General features: G+C 35.7%; 2 protein-coding genes across 3 annotated transcripts in view; one reads left to right on the plus strand and one right to left on the minus strand.

Moving 5' to 3' along the window:
- Positions 1-9,161: 9,161 nt before the first annotated feature.
- LOC145243691 (uncharacterized) lies at positions 9,162-10,301 on the minus strand. The gene has a single exon (XM_080106750.1). It carries the CDS (start codon positions 10,299-10,301, stop codon positions 9,162-9,164), a length of 1,140 nt encoding a protein of 379 aa, XP_079962876.1.
- Positions 10,302-11,890: 1,589 nt separating this feature from the next.
- The window catches only part of LOC145243943 (transcription factor A, mitochondrial-like), a 48,755-nt gene continuing 38,433 nt past the window's right edge, over positions 11,891-22,212 (plus strand). Inside the window, exon 1 of one of the 2 annotated variants that reach the window (XM_080107070.1) lies at positions 11,891-12,027. In XM_080107070.1, coding sequence (XP_079963196.1) covers positions 11,951-12,027 — 77 coding nt within the window. In that variant the 5' untranslated portion in view covers positions 11,891-11,950. Of the gene's footprint in view, positions 12,028-21,692; positions 21,855-22,212 lie in introns of those variants that run through there. The other variant, XM_080107071.1, reaches the window with a different exon arrangement.

Genomic DNA, 22,212 nt, shown 5'->3' on the forward strand with positions numbered 1-22,212 from the left:
AATGTAAAAAATAAATAAATAAATAAATAAATAAATAAAAAACTAAATCATTTACTGATAACTTCTTACTTTTACAAATATTTTTAATTTACATGCGCGGATGAACAAATTGTTGAATAGTGCGAAAACAAAACGTTTTTGTAATAAACTTTGGGATAGTTTTTTGGGTAAATATTTACATTTAGGTCCACCTCCACAATTTTCTTTTTTAAATGACAACTTTTATTGATAAATAAATTTACTTCTCCGCAACTTTTATTGATAAATAAATCTACTTCTCTGCCACGGGCACTGAATCCCTCCTTTTTTTAATAGTATTTTCGGGTGGGTATTCTGACAACAAATATCAGTTAAATTTTGCAAATATCCCCCCCCCCCCCTCCAACAGTGGTGTTTATTCCGGAAGCTGTTCTTAAGATGAGGATGTTGGGATGATTATAAGGTAGACCTAATCTAAAAATAAAACAAAAAATAAGACAAGTTTTTTAAATGATTAAAATAATTTCTCACTTTTACAAACATTTTTACATGCGCACATAAGCAACTATTTTTTATTAACTTTTTTTACTTTTTTTTTATCTAAAAATAAGTAAATTTCAATGAATAGAATAATAAATCATTTATCATTAATATGTGTTTTTGGTTTTGTGTTGAATGGAACTTTTTTTTTTCATTACAACAATTATGAACCGGCATGCGTTTAAGGGTTAGGAAATTATCAATAAATCGTTTAGTTACTAAGCCAACCTCAAAAAATAAAAAAATGTTACATGCGCATGCATTAGCCTTGACTGGGGGGGTGGGGTCCAAGGGAGCGACCATTAAATAATTATGCTGGTCGCCATGGAACTCAACGCCCAAGGAGTATATAAAGTGGCACTTATGCACTTATGTTATCGTGCTATTTTTTAAAATAGTATTTTCATGTTAAATTCAAATTTTACAAAATCTTTTTCTTTTATTAATTTGTTATGTGAAAGTACAGATAACCCGGTCGGTTTCTAATGCGTGGAAAATCTAGCCCCCCGCCCCAAAAAAAAGGGTTACTCTGGATAGTAACAAAAAATTAAAATTGCCTCAGTCTCGAAAGATTTCTTCTCTACTAAAACGTGGAAAAAAACGGTGAAGTGTAGTTCACCTGTTTCTCTCCCCCTCTCTCTTCCTCTCTTAATATCTCTCTCTATCCATCTCTCCCTTTCCCTCTCTCAATCTATCTTTCTCTCTATATCACCCTCTCCATCTCTCTTTGAGCCCCTTTCTCTCTCTAACTCCCTCTATCTCTCTCCTTTCCTCTGTCTCATCCCTCTCTGTTTCTAACTCTCCCCCTCTCTCTTTATCTATCAATCCCTTTATCTCTCTATCTCCTTCTCTATTTTCATCTCACTTTCTCTTTTCTATCTATATATCTTCCTCTCTATCCGTCCATCTCTAATCCCTCATCCTATTTTAGTCTCCTAAATTAATTACAGTGAATAAGGCATTGTCAAAACATGGATAAATCTTATTTTAGTCACCTAATTTACTGACTGTGAGAATAGAAGTTATTTGGAAATTACTGCTACCTTGAACAGCACCAGAAGTAACTAGTAAAACCTTTCTAATTAAATTGATTTTGGCAGCCATTTGGTAACAAAATGATATAGCATTAGCCCTTGCTGCATGAGGAATACCTGCGACCTTGCTGCCAAGTAGAAGAATTATTTATTTTACTTTAAAACATTCAATTTTTCAAAAATCTCATGTTCGACATCTCAAAAATATCCAATATGGGGAAAAATATTGCAGAAATGCAAACTTATTGTTTAGGATGAATGCACAATGGTATGCAAAAAATCACTTGAGGCTCTTGGTCGATCCTTGCAAGATTTGCGTGGCAATGCCAGACCATTTGGGAATGCAGTAATATTGCTTGCAGAAGATTTCAGACAAATGTTACCTGTTATTATTCAATCAACACCAGCAGATGAAATAAATGCTTGCCTCAAATACTCTACTTTTTTGTTCCATGTGAAGACATTAAACTTAACTCAAAATATGCATGTCCAGTTGCAGACTGTTCAATCCGCACAAAAATTTTTACATCACTTGTGGGAAATTGGGTACGAAAAAGTGCCAGCTGATCAGAGTTAAGGGCAAAATTCTTTGACTTTTAACTTCTGTAATTTCTGTAATTTTATTTCATCAAAAGAACAGTTAGTTTAAAAGGTTTTTGCAGATATTCAAATTATAAAAATTCCACTTGACTGAGTGAATGAGCTATTCTTGCAGGTCAATACAAAGACACCCATGAACTTAACGCTATTATTCAATGTAAAATTCCAAGTGAGGTAGTCAAATACAAATCCATCGACACTGTTGTGAAAGCAGATAAAGTGGTTAATTATCCAACAGATATATTTGCCAGGGATGTCACCGCATGTATTGCAACTGAAATTGGTGTACTAATTATCATGTTGTGAAATATAAACCAATCCAAGCTTTGTTTTTTCACATGGACAATTTATGTTACATATTCAAGAGTTAACAAACCAGAAATTCTCTATATCAGCTAAGAAAATGGAAAATTAAACCTATAAGAAACATGCTTTTTCTCATTTTGGAACTTTTTCCATTGCGCCAACTTGAGCCACAGCAACGCGTGGCAGGATACAGCTAGTATATAATAAATATATATATATATAATAAATAAATATATATATATAATAAATATATATATATATATATTATATATATATATATATACACTAGCAAATGTACCCGTCGTTGACTGTGTTCAAAAACAGCCTACAGAAAATGGACTCCGATTTATGAAAGTATGATAGGTTATGAAAAGGAAGGGTTGTAAAGAGATAGCTTCGAATTTGGGGGTATCAAAACCAAAGCAAAATATGATGAAAGTAAAAATAAAATAGATAAACCCCATAATTTATTATACCATACCTGTTCACACTGAAACACTTATCACAATATTCTGTATATCTATATTAAAAAAACTTGTTAAACTCTGTGACATATTTTCATTCTATGGAGGTCAGGCGTGAACAAACACCCCATAATTTTATTATACCATATTTCTTCAAACTGAAACTTAATTATCAAAGTATACTTACACAGATATTTATGAAAAGTCTTTATTAAAGTTTGTGCCTATTTCCATTCATTGGAGGCCAGGCGCGAACGCAGACCCCACAATTTTATTATACCATCCCTATTTAAGTTAAAACATACTTATCAAAGTATTCTTATGTACATCTATATCAAAAACACTTGTAAACGTTTTTTTTTTAAATTTTTAAACTTTTTATTTCCATACTTTGTGGACCAGGTGCATACACAGACCCAATAGGTTTAATGAACCACCGTTCTGCCAGATCAAACATATCCATTCCTGTGTCTCGATACATCTATCATTATATGTAATCAGTTTTTTAAAATAGTCATCCATATAGGAGCCTATTAATGACCAGACACGCACACACACACGCGCACACAGACACACACACACATTCAGCTTTATATATATATATATATATATAAACTAGCGAGGGGTACCCGGCGTTGCCCGGGTGTTTGTAGGTGTGTATGGAGGGGGGGGGGTAATTAATAATCCTGCTTAAATATTATAAAAAAGACGATGTAAAAAAAAAATCCAAAACCAAAACGGAAAAAAATGGCATAAATAAGCCTGTGTATGGGGGGGGGGTAAACTAAAGAATAAGCGAAGTAATAAAAAAAAACGTTTGGTCGGGAGGAGGGATTGAACCCGGAAGCTTTGACGTGGAAACTAATGCCAAGTACTTAACGGTCTCGACCACGAGTGAGAGTAATTGATTAGCATGTTAAGTTAAAGCTTATAAAGCTAAAAGAGGTTTGATTGACAGGACGATGCTAAATGAGGTCATCACACGATCATTATTTTTAGTTTTCACTTCACCCCAGATGATGGAAAGCAGCGCGCGAAAGCCGAGAAGCCAACGTTTTTCACTGTATTTATACTATGATGCAGGACGAACCGGGCACAAAGCGTGTTCTCGGCTTTCGCGCACTGCTTCCCCCCCCCCTTCCCACCATCATCTGGGGAGAAGTGAAAGCTAAAAATGACGATACCGCGATGACCTCATTTATTGTCTTCCTGTCAATCAAACCTCTTTTACTAGCTTTATAAGCTTTAACTTAACAGCTAATAAATTACTCTCACTCGTAGTCGAGACGGTTAAGTAGTTGGCTTTGGTCTCCACCTCCGCATCGTCAAGGCTTTCCGGGTTCAATCCCTCTTCCCGACCTAAACTATTTTTTTCTTTTACACCTTTAAACACCCGGGCAACGTTTTTTTTTTATTACTTCGCTTATTCTTTAGTTTACCCCTCCCCCATACACAGGTTTATTTATGCCATCTTTTTTTCCGTTTTGGTTTTGGGTTGTTTTATTTTTACATCGTCTTTTTTATAATATTTAAGCAGGGTTATTAATTACCCCCCCCCCATACACACACCTACAAACACCCGGGCAACGTCGGGTTACCCCTCTCCCCCGCTAGTATATATATAAAATGCAAAAAGTGTGTGACCATTTTGTGTATGTCTTCAAAAGGCTTTTCGAGCACATGGTTCCGGAGTCGTTACGATCGCTTACAACTGTTTATATGGGTCCTAAATAATAATATGTATGATTTGGGAAAGCGCGTCGCATCTAGATTTATTTACGTCGACTTTTACAAAATTATTGCTATTTTGGCTTCTCGCGGGTTGATGAGGCTTTTTCGTATAAAAAGCGAAACTAATTCAAAGTTAACAAGTCCTCGGCATTACGCCGGGAAACGTCCAGAAGCAATCAGCTTTGATCAATGTTGTACATCAGACAATTGCTATTCAATCTGGACAATTGAGAGCTGGTTTCCCTCCCCCCAACAGATGTTGGGGGGGAAAAAACAGTTAAATTTGTGTAAACAACTGTGTGACTTCTATTTGACCTTCTTAATTAGGTCAAATGGAAGCAGCAGAGTTAACTTTTATTGCGGACGCCTGTTTTTATAGTTAAATAAATAAATTCAAACCTGTCTGCGTTGTATGTTGCGGTAGCCCATGGTTAACGTCGCAAGGTTTTTTTTTCACACATTAATTTCCAACTCAAGGGTACGTGTTCGATCCTCATACTCATCTACCAAAACATTTTTTTTTATTATTTTAACACCCCCCCCCTCCGAGTTTTGATATACCTCAAAACACCCGCGCATCGCCGGGTACCCCCCACTTGTATATATATAAAACATGGATGGTCACATTCAATGCTGCTAAGACTAAGCTTGTTTCCTTCAATAACTACAAGAAACCTTCTCTACCACCAAGAACACAATGCCTGAAAGTACTTCTTTTAAACTCCTCGGCCTAACGTTTACAGGGAATATGAACTGGAATAGATACATTGAGAGCATTGCCAAGGTTGCTGCAAGGAAGGTTGGCTCCCTCTACCGTGCTAGAAAACTACTTACGCCTGAAAGTATCCTGTGCCTCTATAAGGCCACGATTCGCCCATGTATAGAGTACTGTTGTCACATCTGGGCTGGTGCATCTGCTGCTTGTCTCTTGCTCCTGGACAGGGTTCAAAAGAGAGTCGCCAACCTGATAGGTCCTGAACTGTCATCTAGGCTTCAGCCTCTGTCTTATCGACGACATGTTGCATCCCTCTGTCTGTTCTACAAATACTTTAATGGTGAATGCTCTGACGAACTGCAAACACTTGTACCTCCTCGACATAACTACCCCCCCCCCCCGACAAACCCGACTAGCTAGTAAGTCTCATCCCTTTACAGTAGAGATCCCTAGGTGCAAGAAAACCTTTTACTACAATAGTTTCTTCCTCAGAACTGCAGGTCTTTGGAACTCCCTTCCAGGATTCTGCTTTCCCAACTGTAGTGATATGCAGAAGTTCAAGTGTAATGTGAATGTTGTAGGGTAAGGAAACTTGGTTGTGCAGACCAAGCTTTACTCAACTTAAACCCAAGGTACAGCCTGCAATACAAAAGAACAAAACGCTCCTGAGACATATTGTAAAGATAGTGACATATGAACAATGTACATATACAACAATAAATAAATAGTGAGGTAAAGTAATGAAAGCGAGACACCCATATGTCTGCACCGATGCTGAGCTTGTTTCCCGCCGGTCTCCAAAACATAAACAAATATGAAAACGCTAGCGAAGTATGAAAATGTCACAGTAACAACAAAGTTAACCTACAAATCCAATATAACATTCTTCCCTCCTAGAAAGAAAATGATAGCACTGTAGGTATGCGCTGACACAGCAGACCTTAGACAAACTAGAACAGAATTAATAATATACACAAACACATGTACACATCACTCCTCCTCTCAGCCAAAGACATCTATACACCTGATTTAGTCTCAGCCATAGCGTATAGGAGGTTTTGAGATACGAGTAGATTTCCTTGTTTCACATGGAGTGTCATTTTCACAGTTCAAGTGTTGTACCGCCTTAGCAGCAATCTCCTCCTGCACTGAGGCTGTCTGATCCTCTACGTTAGGTACCACAGGTGTTAGATGAGTTTGTCCAGGTTCCTTAAGGTAAGTTCCTTGAATAGTTGAGGTGTCAGGACACCGGGCTAGATCACGGACAGATACCGTAGACTCTTGCCCGTCAGAGTACCTGATGGTGGCATAGGTGGGATTGCAGTCAAAAAGTTCAACCTGATCCACAAGAGGGTCATTCTTGCTGCTTCTTACAAACCATCGCAGCAACACAGTACCAGGTGTCATTAATCAAGAGGGCAGAGAGTTTCCATGAGTCGAATGTCGTTGAAATGTAAAGAACCTTTCATGTGGCATGGTGTTGGTAGAGGTACATAAGAGTGATCTTAAGGAGTGCAGCACATCTGGAAGAACCAGGTCCCAGTGAATATCAGGCAAGTTACGGGAATTGAGAGCTAATTTGACAGATTTCCAAACTATGCCATTATATTGTTCCACTTGAGAGTTGCCTGTGGGGTGGTATGGGGTCGTGCGACCGGTTGCAACTCCCTTTTGCAAAAAGTAGTCTTTTAGGTCCTTAGACATGAAGGAAGTCCCTTGGTCAGAATGAATGTAGTGTGGCATTCCACAAAGAGTAAAGATCTGCTCCAGACATTTTATCACTGTCGAAATGTTCATATTAGGACAAGGGAATGCGAAGGGGAAGTGTGAATACTCATCAACCACTGTCAGCATATAAGGGTTATGTGAAGCAGTAGGTAAGGGTCCCTTGAAGTCAATGCTGAGCCGCTCCATCGGTTGTGTTGCTTTTATTAGCCTCCCTTCTGCAGGATTGTAAAACCGAGGTTTTAAGTCTGCACAGATCCTGCAGGAAGCACAAGTCCTCTTCACTTCCTCTGTGGAAAAGGGGAGATATTTTGTTCTCACAAAATGCAGCAATCTGGTTACCCCTGGATGACAAAGTCCATTATGAAGATCTGTGAGGGTTGATGATGTAAAAGCTGAACAACAAAATGCTCGAGTGAGAGTATCTGGCACCACATTTTCCTTCCCTGGACGATATCTTATAGTATAACTGAAGGCTGCAAGCTCCAGCCTCCATTCTTGGATCTTGCTATTCTTGATCTTGGTACGTTTTCTACAATCAAACACGAATGCCACAGAACGTTGATCAGTCACAAGGTTGAAGTGACGACGTGCTAAAAAGTGGCTCCATTTCCTTACTGCTTCAATAATAGCAGTAGCCTCCTTTTCGACTATGTGGTAATGCAGCTCACTCCCTTGTAGTATCCTGGACATAAAAGCAACAGGTCTGCCTCTCTGGTTGAGTACTGCAGAAACAGCAACATCAGATGCATCACACTTGTTGTGGTTGCAAGGTTGAACAATAATTAGTAAGGAAATACAATGAAGACGCAAACAACAAGATAACGCAATAATAAGTGTATTAAAGAAAAGGTATATTTACAATATGTACAAATGATGGTGTCGAGTCAGAGAGTCTTAGTGGGAGGACATGTACGCTCTTCGGCGTCACTTCTGGTGGCATTTGAGTAAGACACCCCAAGGCCAACCTAGGCTTGCCATTTATAGTGTTATGTTATTCGCATATGCAAATAAGTGGTTGCCACCACAACAACACTCAACCTCAAAGGGCAGGTTTTCATCCACAGAGTGAAGAGTGGCCGCCTCTAGTTCACCTTTGAGCTCATTAAATGCTTGTAGTGCTTTTTCATCAAGTGGAAACTTTTTTACTTTCACCAACGGTTGTATTTTCTGCGAGAAGTTTTGAATCCATTTAGCATAGTAGGCAAACATTCCTAGTGTCCTTTTTAAAAATCCAGCATTTGATGGTGCTGGAAGCTCCTGTAAAGGACGAAGTCTCTCAGGATCTGGCCTTATGACTCCCTCCCCCACACAGTACCCAAGAACATTAATGGAGTTCACAGATTTTATAGTTTTTTTACTCATTAAGGGTTATGTTCCTCTGACTGACAACCTTCAAAAAGCGTTGCACATTTTGGTCGTGCTCCTCTTGCTTGTGACCAGCAATAGTAATATTATCAAGGTATGGGAAGGTATCTTGCAAGTGTTCATCCTTGATTAACTTGTCCATAGTCCGCTGAAAAATGGCTACACCATTTGCGACTCCAAACGGCACCTGCAAAACTGGTATAGGCAACCATTGGCTTCAAAGGCAGTGTATTTCCTCTCGGCTTCCTTTAATGGTATCTGATGGTAAGCACTTTTCAGGTCGAAAGTAGAGAATACACTGTATTTTGCCAAGTTGTTGACCATCTCATCAATTCTTGAAAGGGGGTACGCATCCAGTTCTGTGTACTGATTAATTGTCTGTGAGTAGTCAATACACATTCCTTTCTTGTGTCTGTGTGTGGGATCCTTCACCACTACAACTTGAGCTCGCCAAGGGGACAAACTAGTCTCAATTATGTCTTCTTTGAGTAATCTATTTACTTCTTCCCCAATAAATTCTTGGTCTTCCTTACAGAAGCGTCTTGACCTGGAAGCAATCGGCTTGCAATTAGGTGATAAATTAGGGAACAGAGAGGGCTTATCTAATGATGCTGTAGCAAGAGCACAGTATGCATTGTCTCCCTTCAGAGTCAACTCAGGCCTGGGTCCTCCATACTCAAACTTTACACTCAAATGCATCTACTGGAAATCCTGACCAAGGATCAAGTCTGAACAAAGATCTTTCATTATTCCTAGTCGTATACCTGAATAGTATTGGTTATTAGGGTTGAGTTGAAGGTCTGCTATTACAAATCCTGGAGAACTAGTTGTCAGAGATTTCTGGGCCAAAGAGATAGCCCTACTGGCTTTGTGCACTTTCAGCCCTAACTCCCGGGCAACCCGCTCATCAATGTAGCTGTCCGTGCTGCAAGAATCCACGAGAGCACTCACCCTCCGACCACCAATGGTTGCCGAGAAAACATTAGTGGCCAAAATATGAGAGGTGGAGCCGAAAGTTGTGGCCATTAAGCCTAAGGAAACCCTTGACTTGAACTCGCCCGACTTACACACCCGGGCAAAATTCCCCTTTTTGGCACATTTGTTACAAGTAGCCTCACGTGCTGGGTAACGAATCCGTCTATGGTAAGGACCACCACAAAAGAAGCACTTTTTGGTATTACTACAGGTTGCAGCCACTGCTGATTTCTCAGATGCCAGCACTTCCTGAGCTCCACCCTCCTCAGTAGTAGTCACCAAAGAACCTTCCGAGGTCCATGAAGCAACTACAGCAGCAGTGTGAGCAGTCCATGGAGTATAGGCATCAGCATTATGCTGAGCCAGGTCTAGTGTGTAGGCTCTGTTGTAAGCAGCCTGCAGATCAAGAGTGTCACTTTCAAGGAGGCGATGGCGTATCAGGGGTGAGGCAATGCCATTGATAAAAGCATCATGAATTGATTCCTCACGGTACTTTTCCCCACTCACAGCCTTAAAGTTACAATCCTTGCTTAACTTACGGAGTTCTCTGAGAAACTCGTCAAGGGATTCACCCGGCTTCTGCTGTCTAGTTGCTAAGAGGTGTCTAGCAAAGATTTCATTGGGAGTTTTTACATATAATTTTTGCAGAGTAGAGATAGCAGAATCATACTCTTCACAGTCTTCAATGTACTCAAATACATTATGGGTCACACAGTTAACCAACGTCCGGAACATATCTGGAGTCTTGTCCCCGCACTCTTCAATGAAGTTCTTGAAGGTTCTGTACCAGTGGCGCCACTCCTTCGCTGCTGACGGAGCGCTGGGGTCGATGTCTAAGCGCGTGGGTTGGAGCACTTTCTCCATGGTTGGTCGTAAGTTGAATAAATTGTTGTAGGGTAAGGAAACTTGGTTGTGCAGACCAAGCTTTACTCAACTTTAACCCAAGGTACAGCCTGCAATACAAAAGAACATAACGCTCCTGAGACATATTGTAAAGACAGTGACATATGAACAATGTACATATACAACAATAAATAGTGAGGTAAAGTAAATAATGAAAGCGAGACACCCATATGTCTGCACCGATGCTGAGCTTGTTTCCCGCCAGTCTCCAAAACATAAACAAATATGAAAACGCTCTCGAAGTATGAAAATGTCACAGTAACAACAAAGTTAACCTACAAAACCAATATAACAGTGAACAAATATCTTTCTACTCATCTCCCTTCATAATGCCCCTGCAAATTAAGTCCCTGATAGTAGCCCTCTGCTTCAAAGTGGCACTGTGCCTTGTTTGGGGTGAAAATTGAATAAATAAAAAAAATTAAAAATATATATATATATATATATATATAAATATATATATATAGATAGATAGATAGATAGATAGATAGATAGATAGATAGATATAAAAATGAAATTGCCTGTCTCTATGTGTATACGTGCATGTATGTGTGTGGGGGGGTATTCATTTCCTACCAAACTACTCTGTCAATTTTCGCTCTACAAACTCGAGACTTGATATAAAGAGTATTGAGATTTGGGAAAACCTTTTTAATCAGTTTTCGGCCCGAAATTTGGCTGTCAAGGGATCAAAAGTCAACGATTTGACCTTTGAAAATTCTACCAAGCTCCTCCGCCAACTTTAAACTTTAAATGTAGGTTACTTGGACATGAGTCAAACTTTTTAATTTGATTTGAACCCAAAACAATAAATGTTAAGGTGGTCAAAATTGGGGTCAAAGTTAAAAAAAAAAAATTACTTCTGTAGCAAACTATTCAGCCAATTTTAGGTCTAAACATTTTAAATTTGACATAAAAGATATTCAAACATGCAGCAAGCTATTTAATCAGTTTTGGTGCGAAATTTGACTGCCAAGAGGTCAAAATTGAAAGAGTTGACCTTTGCAGACTCCACCAAACTTATCCGCCAATTTTGGGTCTAAACACTTTAAATTTTAGATGTAGGTTACTTAGACATGGGTCAAACTTTTTGATTTGATTTGAGCCCAAAACAATAAATGTTAAGGGGTCAAAATTAGGGTCAAAGTTTTAAATAATTTGACCACTAACTTTTCTCTATGGTAGTTAAGGAAGCCTATTATATAGAAAGGCATTACCGTACATATGCACACTTTTTAATATATACACATGCACATAAAATGAACAGTATATAGGGCCCGAGCAAAGCCGGGCTAACTGCTAGTATATGTAATATGTAATTTAACGCATAATCGATAACATTCTTAAGAATTAAAATAAAATCCATTTGGAATTGTTATTTAACCATGAATATAGTATTCGTCCCATCCTGGAAAAATCTTTTTATTATGTTGGTGCAAAAATAATATCGTTTTTTTTTTTTTTTTTTTTTTTTTTTTTTTTTTATCTATCAGATATATATACGCCAAAAAACGACATTATTTTTTCACAAACCTAGAAAGACACAGAAAGTAGGTATAAAAACTTTAGAGTAACCTCCCTTGGGTGAAATAGATGCTTAGCCGTTCAAAATGGCGCTTACCATGTTGTCTTCTTCGTTGCTTGCATTTAGGAATTTTACAAGCAAAACAACTCTTTACTTTATAAGGCAAGTCTTTTGCTTAAATGCATATCAAAACAGTACGTCGCACGATAACTTTTATTGCATTATTTTCTCTCCCGTACTATTGTAGTAACATCGAATTAACATAGCACGTGCGCTTTATGCACGATTGCTATGATCCCTAATTTGTTCTTTTGGGTAACTCATCACAGCAATTGTCTTTACTTTATGACTCTCTTTCTCGTTTCATAATGATTTGGACAAAAGAAGCTCATTGTTTGAATAGTGTCGCCGTCAGAAAACACCTTGTTTTGAGAACATATCACAGAAATAAATTATAATACTTTGTTTTGGGTCCATAAACTTTAGTTCCCGGCATTTTTTTTTTTTTTTTTTTTTTTTTTTTTTTTTAATGTAGACAACAAAGTGAAAAATTGTGAAGAAAAAAATATATAAAAAAATAAATGTTACCAAAGACAAGCTAAGTTACTCTTCCACCTACCTGGATAAGTTTTGGGTACTTATGCAGAGAGTGATCCGGATCCGTACTGAAATAATAACGTTATTTAAAAAGCCATTCTTAACATGGGGAGGGGAAGGTGTTTTGTACCTATTCTGTACTTTAATCTTACAATTGAATAAAACAAACAAACATAATAAAACTTTAATTAAACGTGGAAATACGATTTAAAAAATAGTGCGGACTGCGGATATCACTCACTCAGCACCAAGTTTTGTGTTTTGGGGTTTGTATTACTGTGTACACATAGATTCGAAAAAAAAACATATAACAAATAAATGTTATCAAAGGCAAGATAAGTTACTTTTCTACCAAACTGGATATATTTTTCGTGTTTTTATTCAATATAAGATGTTTATTCAGCTCGAAAACCATACAGTGTTTACTGATGTATTGGAACATTCAAGATAGCGTCTGATTCGATTCTCTCTTTAACACGCTAAGTTTGGGAAAAGGTGTTATGAATAAAAAACCGGATAAAATACTGTTAAAACCTCGCTCAATATATGTTACCGTGAAATAGGTTGACATATATTCGGCGGGTTTTTAATAGTATTTTGTATAGTTTTTTATTTATAACACCTTTTCCCAAACTTACGGTGTTAAAGAGTGTGTGAGACGCCATCTTGAATTTTCCAATACATCGGTAAACACTGTTTTTCGAGCTGAATAAACATGTTACATTGAATAAAAACACAAAAAGTATATACAGTTTGGTAGAAAAGTAACTTATCTTGCCTTCGATAACATTTATTTGTTATATATTTGTTTTTTGACAACTTTTTCGAATCTGTGTACAGTAATACAAACCCGTGTTTTTAATTACTTTAAAGCGTTTATTTAATTCGAAACATAAGTAGTGTCAAATTATTAAGTTAGAACGGCAACAAGATGGCCGACACGAGGCAGTCATCTGAGGAGTCTCCATAATCGCTCAAAAATAAAAATCAACAAATCTCTCCCCCCTAATAAATGTCATGGTGACATTCATAAAATAAGTTCTAACAAAATCCATGTAGGTAGAAGAGTAACTTCTCTTGCCTTTGGTAATTTTTATTTGTTTCTTGATCACTTTTCGATTTGTTATCCATACTAATAAATGTCCTTAGTTTCTAATCCAAATTTGCTTTATCCATCAATTTTAAAGGTTCCACATTACTTACAAACTGTCAATATGAAAATAATTTCTTGTATGGAAGTTTATCTCGGCGAGAGTCGTTATTTGCTTCCAAATAAGAGCAAAATTAGACACAATATCAGTTTTTTAATGTGCTCCCCTCCTCCTCAAAAACACTCAATTAGGAGAAATAAAAATGACCAATTTAAGTATTTCTCCTCTGAATTAAGGAAAAACAGATACTATACTTTGATGATATTCCGACAGCTGGATTTTTAGTTATTTAATCATTAATCAAAGGTCAAATGAACTGAGAACCTAAAAAAAAAGGGTGCTTGTTAAGATAGAGTCGACAGATCGATTTTTCTTTAATGTGTTGTTTTAATCAAAAACGATATTACGTACTTGTCATGTCGAAAATAGTAATGTATCCAAAAATTACGAAAATTCATCGAGTAGAACAACTGCTATTGTTTTTAGTTAAAAAAAAAAAAAGAAGTCTTTCGCTATGGTCTAAAACAGTACGTCAGCCATTTTAAAGGGGGGGGAAGGTAAGTATGTCCCCTGTATTCGCAATCTTCAAGGTGTTCACATTTAGGAAAATACAATTTCTCCGCATTTTCCATAAAAATTACTTTAAACTATAAATCGACATAACAAATGAGTGAGCATTTTTGTTTTGGTGTTTTTTTTTTGTTTTTTTTTTTCTTTTTCTTAAAACCACATATTTAAAACGTCAGAACTGTCGACTCTATCCCAACAAATACCCCCAAAATATGGCTAGGGTTCTCTTGATAAGCATTACTATGAGAATCATAAATTATTTTAAAGGAAATGCGGTTGTGATCTCTTTGCATTAAAAAAATATGTATGAATAAACATGCTAAATTACTGTAAATATCAATTCTGAGCAAAATAAGCTATGGTGTTGAAAATTTAATTCCGACCAGAGTTGGGTTGGATGGTCCGAGGTGGGGCTGGTATGAAGGTTGCAAAATGATCATTATTTCGCGACCCCAACTCAGGAGGAGTAACAGCTAGATGAAGAAATAGGAAGCATTGACTCTGTGGGGAGTTGTTGGACAAGCTCCAAAAGGAACCAACGACACCCGCATCCTGCAGAGACCCCCTTCACAGCATAGCTCATTATCACGCCCAGACTTGGAATGGTGCATGTACGTCAGCAACCAACTGGTAACAGATAAAGTGCTCACCGAGGTACTGTTAGCAACCTACCGTGTCATGTAACCTGAATGGACGCAATATAAGCTCCTCTGGGCAGACAGGGGACACTGCAGAACACTGACGACGTCAGCACCCCTCAGAACTCTATCGAAACACCTCTGACCCAAGGCATTTCAATGTATTTCCAAGGGCCAGCGCCTCCCAGTAACAACGTAAAATGGCAGAGTCGAAGATGCCTTCGGGTAGTACCGATTTTCTCGGACCTCCACCCACTTCTTGGCATTGGTCCTTCCTTTATTTTTTTCACGGATGGACAACTACTTCCTAAGACTAAACAAGATGTCTGGCATCTTTACTCACAATCAATATTTACGGTAACTTCACAAATCTATACCTTAGATTAAATATTAACTTTTAACGCAAATAGGTTACAAATGAGGTAAATCAAATAAATTGTTTTTGAATAATTTCCAAAATGTATTTCTTTTAAAATAATTTATGTCACGTTCACCGTTTCTTTTAGGACTTAATCCCCCCCCCACCCACCAAAAAAAAAAAAGAAAGAAAGAAAATGATAATGCTGTGATTATTGCACTGTGAGTTAGTAACATCTGTGTGTGTGTTCTAGACCAGGGTTTCCCAAAGTGGGGTCCACAGAGTCATGGAGGCACCATGAGTTAAGGTGAGGGGCTCTGGAAACCCTTTCCTAAAGAGGACCAAATACTTATGTATGAAAAAGAAAAATCAAATAACTGCAGACATTTGATTATTAATCTTTTTTTACTGGAAAGAGATATGATACATAAAACTATAGATGCAAAGAGTTTCAGGATGATTCATGACAAAGTAAATAAAAAATGAATTAACAAAAAATGCAACAATTTTTGATTAATCAAAAACAAAAAATTGTTGTAAACACGAAAATATAGTAAAGTCACAAACAGAAACAACTAATGAACAAGTATAAGTTATAATTTGAAATTGATGTTTTTCATATTTTTTTTTAGAAATTATCTTGTTAGTGCTCCGTAAGAAACTTTTGCCCTGCTTAGGGGCTCCATGGTGTCCTGAAGTTTGGGAAACCCTGTTCTAGAGACAACTAGAAATAATTTGAAACTTTCAATTTATAAGCAGATTATTATGCAAATCATATTTAGGTGCTTGCATATGTAAATACCATGATAAAAAATAAAATGACAAGAAAACTTTGTGAAATACTTGTTATGGAAAAAATATTTGTGCACACCGAAAATTACAGAAAATGAGCAACTAGAATTTTAATTAAAAAAAAAAATAAAATGAATTTAGCAATTTTTATGCTTTTTGTTGTCGAGTTGATTAGTGTGGAAATACATCAGGATGAAGAAGGTCATCTGGTTAGGTTAGCCATGCTTGGACATATTTGAATTGAATATTGAATAAGATAAGTCTCATCCTCTTCTGTGCAATAAGACCAAGTATCTCCACTAAACCATGAATCAACTTTATTTCAAAGAGAACACCAAAGCATAAAAAGAATTGCTAGGTTGGCTGATTTTTATCACAAATAGAATATGGTATCTTGGAGGTTGATCTCGCCTGCTCGTTTCTGACATAGGACAAGAACAGGATAAGAGAGACGCCTTTCGCTGACAAAATCTAGTTTGTAATGACTCGGGTAATGTCGCTAAATAATGTTTGCGGATGATATGAAACAAAATGAAACATTCAAATATTTATCTTAAACATTATTATATGAGGATTCATTTCGTGTAAAAAGTTTACTTATTTTACCCATCTTAGTTTTTGATCACAAGGTCAAGGCTGTTACTTAGTCTACAAAACTGCAAGTGCCAGCCATGTTGATTTTTTACTGATTCAATGTTTACACATTTTAATCGTGCATTTCTCTTGTTTATGTGGATAAAATGGATTAACTTTTTACACGAAATGACTCTTTATGTAATAATGTTTAAGATAAATGTTTTTAATGGCTTATTTTTCTCATATCATTCGCAAACCCTATTTAGCGGTTTGAGTTTTTGAGATGAGGATTGGTTATTTGGATTCATTGGACTACTGTTCTCATCTTGAGTGTGATTTTCACAACGTTTCCGTAAATGTGGAAAACTATACAAAGGTGAAACGTGTCGTCGACTGAAAGTATGGTTAGAAGAACATCGAAAAGCAGTAGTATGTGAAGAGACTGAAAAGTCAGGTATAGTTGACCATATCTGGAAGGAAAAGGGAAACTACCATTATGGGACAAAGTGAAAATTATAGACAGAGAGGAACGGTGGAGAGTAAGACGACTGAAAGAAGCAGCACATATGCTGGGGAATAACCAACTGCTAAGTAGACCTAATATAGAATTTAATATGATATGAGAACCAATAATTATAAACAATAAATTATATATACAAGTAATAAGTAAAAAAACATTAATATATATATATATATATATATATATATATATATATATGAGCAAACAGTAGAGGGTAGGAATTAGCAAAATGCGGGATTGGATTTTGCATGCAAAAGTATTTGATGAAACAAGTAAGTCAAAGATCTTACTTGATAACAAAAAAAGTGAAGCAGAGGGAATATGGTGAAGAAAAAGGTGATTACACATGAATGGATAGTCTAGTGGAAGATAAATAATCCAGTGACGTTAAAATCCAAATATATAACTTCAAGAAATCCAATCCCGCATTTTGCTAATTCCTACCCTCTGATGAAAAGGAAAGTATTTCTTAAGGACTATCCACTTATCTACTGTTTCCTTTTCAGATTAAATATGTTTTTAACTCATTTCAAAGTGTTTTTAACATGTTTTATTAACTGTTTGCTCATATTATAAGCTTTATCTCCTATTTGGTTTTATCGAGCTTTTACATCTGGCTGAGATAACTTTATAAATATTAATTCTTTAATATTTATAATATACTTTAATTTTACCATCTTGAATCATTTTGGTAAATTTGATTGTAATTTTTATTTTATATATATATATGCACACACACGCGTTAATATATAGTAATAAATAGTGATATTTACAACTAGAAATAAAAAGTAGGTTTACGGCTCCTAACATTCGTACTAGAATTGTCTGCAAGGTTCATGGTGCAGTGGTTAGAGTACTTGAAAAAATCAATTGTAAAATGTAATATTCTTCTGAAGGTTGAAGGTTCAATCCTCAGTGTGGGCAATCGAAAAATACAATTGTGAATTACTTGGTTGACGGAATAAGACCATGCTACCCTTGTGAAGTAAATAGAGTTCTGCTTGAAATTCCATCCAAATCTCTAGTCCGACAAAAACGTTCCCAAGTTCAACAAGATACACCTGAAGAAGGTTGGAAGTCACATCGACCGAAATGTGAAAATCACACTCAAGATGAGAACAGTAGTCCGATGAATCCAAATATCTATTCAGTGACATTACCCTGATTTTGATGCAAAACTTGTACGTTAGACTAGTTTCTGAGGATAAATTTCATCAGAACAGAGGTCCGAGATAGAACCGATGTATGTATTTATTGAGTAAAAGAGTTCACTCATTATTGGGATCAATATCAATTATCTTTTTCACATGATTTGTCTCTTATAAGTGATTGGGGCACATTTGTAAATTTGATATTCCCATGAAATTTCCTCCTTTGGAGGAATCTGGTTCAACCTGCCTTGGTTAAGTACCACTTCAATACAGTACAGATACTGATGGTGTGAGACTCTAAGAAAGCAACAGCAGATGCTGTAGTGTACCATACTAGATGCAGAATGCCATTGCCTCATGAGACAGAAGGTTGCCATTATCATCATCATCGGCATATATAAACAAAAATAGATTTTTCATGCAACTGCTACATGTTTATATGATGCCAAGGGGAGACAATCAGTAAGTCTTGAGTCATTAACTAAGACAAAAATCTCTGATAATGGTTAAAAAATGGCAGCGGCTCTGGACTGCAATTCAGAGTAGAATTTCATAAATCAAAATATATTATTTTCCATAATTTTCAGTGTACTATACACTTTTCAATTAGCAGGACCCGTGGAAACTCCACAGAATGAGAAATACATTTAATCAACAAATATGTTTTGATAAAACTGATATTTTTCTGGATAATATAAAAGATTAGTTTTTTGGACAGAAAAACAAATAACACGTAGTAAATATGAGTTTATTAACATTTCTATGAAAATAGTGTCCATTGCATTTTAAATATAGAACTGACCCAAATGAGATAAATCAATAAATACTAATAAATACTCAGAAAGTAATATTGTGCTACATAGTTCAATGCAAATAATAAAATCACATTGTAAAAAGACAATCTTTAATTTACTCCTTCAGTCCAACATCTCTTGGCAGATAATATTCTTTTTTTATTTGTTTCTTTCAAACGTTCTCTTTTTTTTATGTAATGTTTCACTGACTTCTTCGAAGAAGAGCCACTGCATTTTGAAATTACTACAAGTTCCTTTGTCACACTATTGCAACAATGATCATATATTATTATAACGATATTCGAAAATGAGGCTACATCAAAGGGAGGTTGCTCTCATATTCTTGTCCAGAGTTGTCAGATTGAAAAAAAAAAAAAGAAAAAAAAAAGAATCTAAATTCACGAAATTTATCTTTCTTTTTTTTTCCTTTTTTCTTTTAAGCAGTATGGCCTTAAAAAATTGAATTTAGCCTTTTTCTAACCCTAACCCATACGGAGTAACTAAGAGAGAAACAAGCAGAATATTATATAGATAAAAACAAGTATTTTGTAAATTTTTGGTGTCATTTTATTTTCAACTAACACTGTCACTCTGTTTTCCTAAAATATATGTAAGCAGTAGTGACCGCTAATCGGTCGAAAACTGCTTTTTCTAAAGCCTATTAAAATCCGTTATTTTTTAACAACTTTTGGTTTTACCAGAAAGACAAAACCCTGAAGTTTATTATGTTAAAAGCAGAATAATATAATACTTTTCTATAATTTTTAATAGAATTTTAAGTTTTAAATTTAAAAAAAATAAAACGTGTTTGACCAAGTTTTCGACGAATGTAAACAAAACATAAATTTTTTTTAAAAGGTTTTCGAATCAATTAAACTAACGTTTTTATGTCTAAATAAAACTTACTATGATTGGCTATAAGAATATGCAAAAATATTAGAATATAATCACCTTATATTTAAATAAATTAAAATAATTCAATTATTTAGCACAATCTCGTACATTTTAGGAACAATGTGCTCACTGCCACCATATTGGATTTTAGGTATAGGAACTCAGTCGCATCTAAATATTTATTTAAGCATTTTCATGAATTTTAATGTAACTAGACAAGTGAATACATTTTTTTAAATAATTGAATTAAATTATAATTTACTAAGTGAAACTGGAATAGGGCCGACCACTTCCCTAGATGAGTTCATAATTAACGGATACTCTAATTTAACAGCTAAATCTGACACCCAAGATCGCCATGGGCATGGAATATGTGCCTACATTAAGGATGGCTTCCCGTGTGGCAGGGATATCTCTAGAGAAGATCCTAATTTACCCTATATGTGCTTCAGGGTTGCACTTGCTAACACCACTGCATTTATATTTGCCCTCTATAGGCCCCACAACAGCGGAGTTACTATCTTTAAGAGCATATCTGAGAAAATAGACCACATACTGTCTTCACATCCCTCGGCTAACATCCACATCTGTGGTGACTTCAACGTCCATAACGTGGAATGGCTGACCCATTCAAATAAGACAGATGATGAGGGGAGGTTTTGTCATGATTTTGCCATTGCTTATGACCTCACTCAGATTGTTCGCGAACCCACCCGTGTGCCCGATACACCCGGTCAATATGCAAGCCTCCTAGACCTTTTTCTCTCAACTTCCCCTGAGCTATGTTCATGTTCCATTCATTCTCCTCTAGGATCTTCCGACCACGTTAAAGATTTAAAAGTATGTCTATTTTAGCGTTTTCATAAAAAAACAATATTTTTTTATCCTCATTTGAAAGCTAATTATTGATAACATATTCAAATGAATCTCACACTTCAAAACGCAAAATATAAAAAAAATTAAACACATTCAAATTTCGGATCTCAGTGTTCGATATCGATGGCATTCTGTGAATTTTTTTTATTTTTTTTATTTTCTACACTCGTTCTCCTACCACAAAATGAGTGTAGCTGTAGCGGATCGCTTGGACTTTAATGGGTCGAACAAGGGACAAATGAGGAAGGGGGGTATGAAGTCTCCAAAAATATATTTATACAACGAATATGATTAAAAAAAAAAAAAAAAAGGTTACACGCATATAAAGTGCATTTTCAGTGAAAATTTTATATTCCTGATCTTTGGTAGATTTTTAAAGACAGACTGTTACAAAAATCAAAAACACTCCATAGATTTGGCGGTCACTTGTAAACAGTACTGGCGAGTCTCGTAGAGATACTAACATCGGATGCTTATATACATTTGGGATCTTTTCAACCAACGCATTTCAGGTGTAAACATTATTTTAAACTTACGTCTCATGTTGGAATTAGCATAAATTCTAAAAAATACAAAAAAATGATTACAAGTAAAAATAGAATTTGTCGAATTATCGAGTTTTATTCTATGTTTTAATGTGGAAGAATTGTACGGCCAATTCAGTATGACAAACAAGGGAGATAATACTTGACTTAAATTTCATGTTTGCAATTTGTAAACAGAATGTAATTGTGGAAGTTTTTTTTTTTTTTTTTAATACATCTAGCACATCTAGATCATTTTTTGTAATTTTAGAATTCATGCTAATTTCGCCATGACACATAAGTACGTAATGATGTTTTCACCTGAAGTGCGTCGGTTTAAAAGATCACTAATATAAACAAGCACCCAACATACTGTATCTTTATAAAATCTAGTTGGGGTAGAAGAAAACAGGTTCATCTCTGCATGAAAGTTATCTCCCTTGAAAAAGTTTCAATTTGGATGTTTAAAAAATGGCGTTCACGTTTTTCTCCTCATCTTTACTTGCCGTTAACAAATTTACACGCAAGACAACACTTTACTTTCTAAGGCAAGTTTTTACTACGTCAAATGAAAATCATATGGAAACATTGAATTTGAAACGATCATGTTAAACAAGCATTGTTTTTTTTTTTTTTTTTTTTTTTTTTTTTGTTACAAACTTTATTATATAGGTACGGGCAAAATGAATGCCGATGCTCAAAATGTATAAACATTGACCCCTCCCTTTACTTAAAAATTCACCAAAAATCAGGAAATTAACCAATTTTAATGAAATTTTCAGTATTTATCAAATAATGATCGCGTAATATAAGGAACTAATTATTTTTATTGAAATCTTAGTGAAATTGTATTATTTTGCTTAAACAAAAATACCTTTACTAAACGTATGGTTTTCAGTAGTAAAT

This window comes from Euprymna scolopes, chromosome 22 (assembly GCF_053919585.1).
Source record: "Euprymna scolopes isolate OS-2025 chromosome 22, ASM5391958v1, whole genome shotgun sequence".
Taxonomy (NCBI): domain Eukaryota; kingdom Metazoa; phylum Mollusca; class Cephalopoda; order Sepiida; family Sepiolidae; genus Euprymna; species Euprymna scolopes.

Bases quoted from the DNA above. Each gene is read 5' to 3' on its own strand.
- LOC145243691 (XM_080106750.1), bottom strand. From the start codon at position 10,301: ATGGAGAAAGTGCTCCAACCCACGCGCTTAGACATCGACCCCAGCGCT.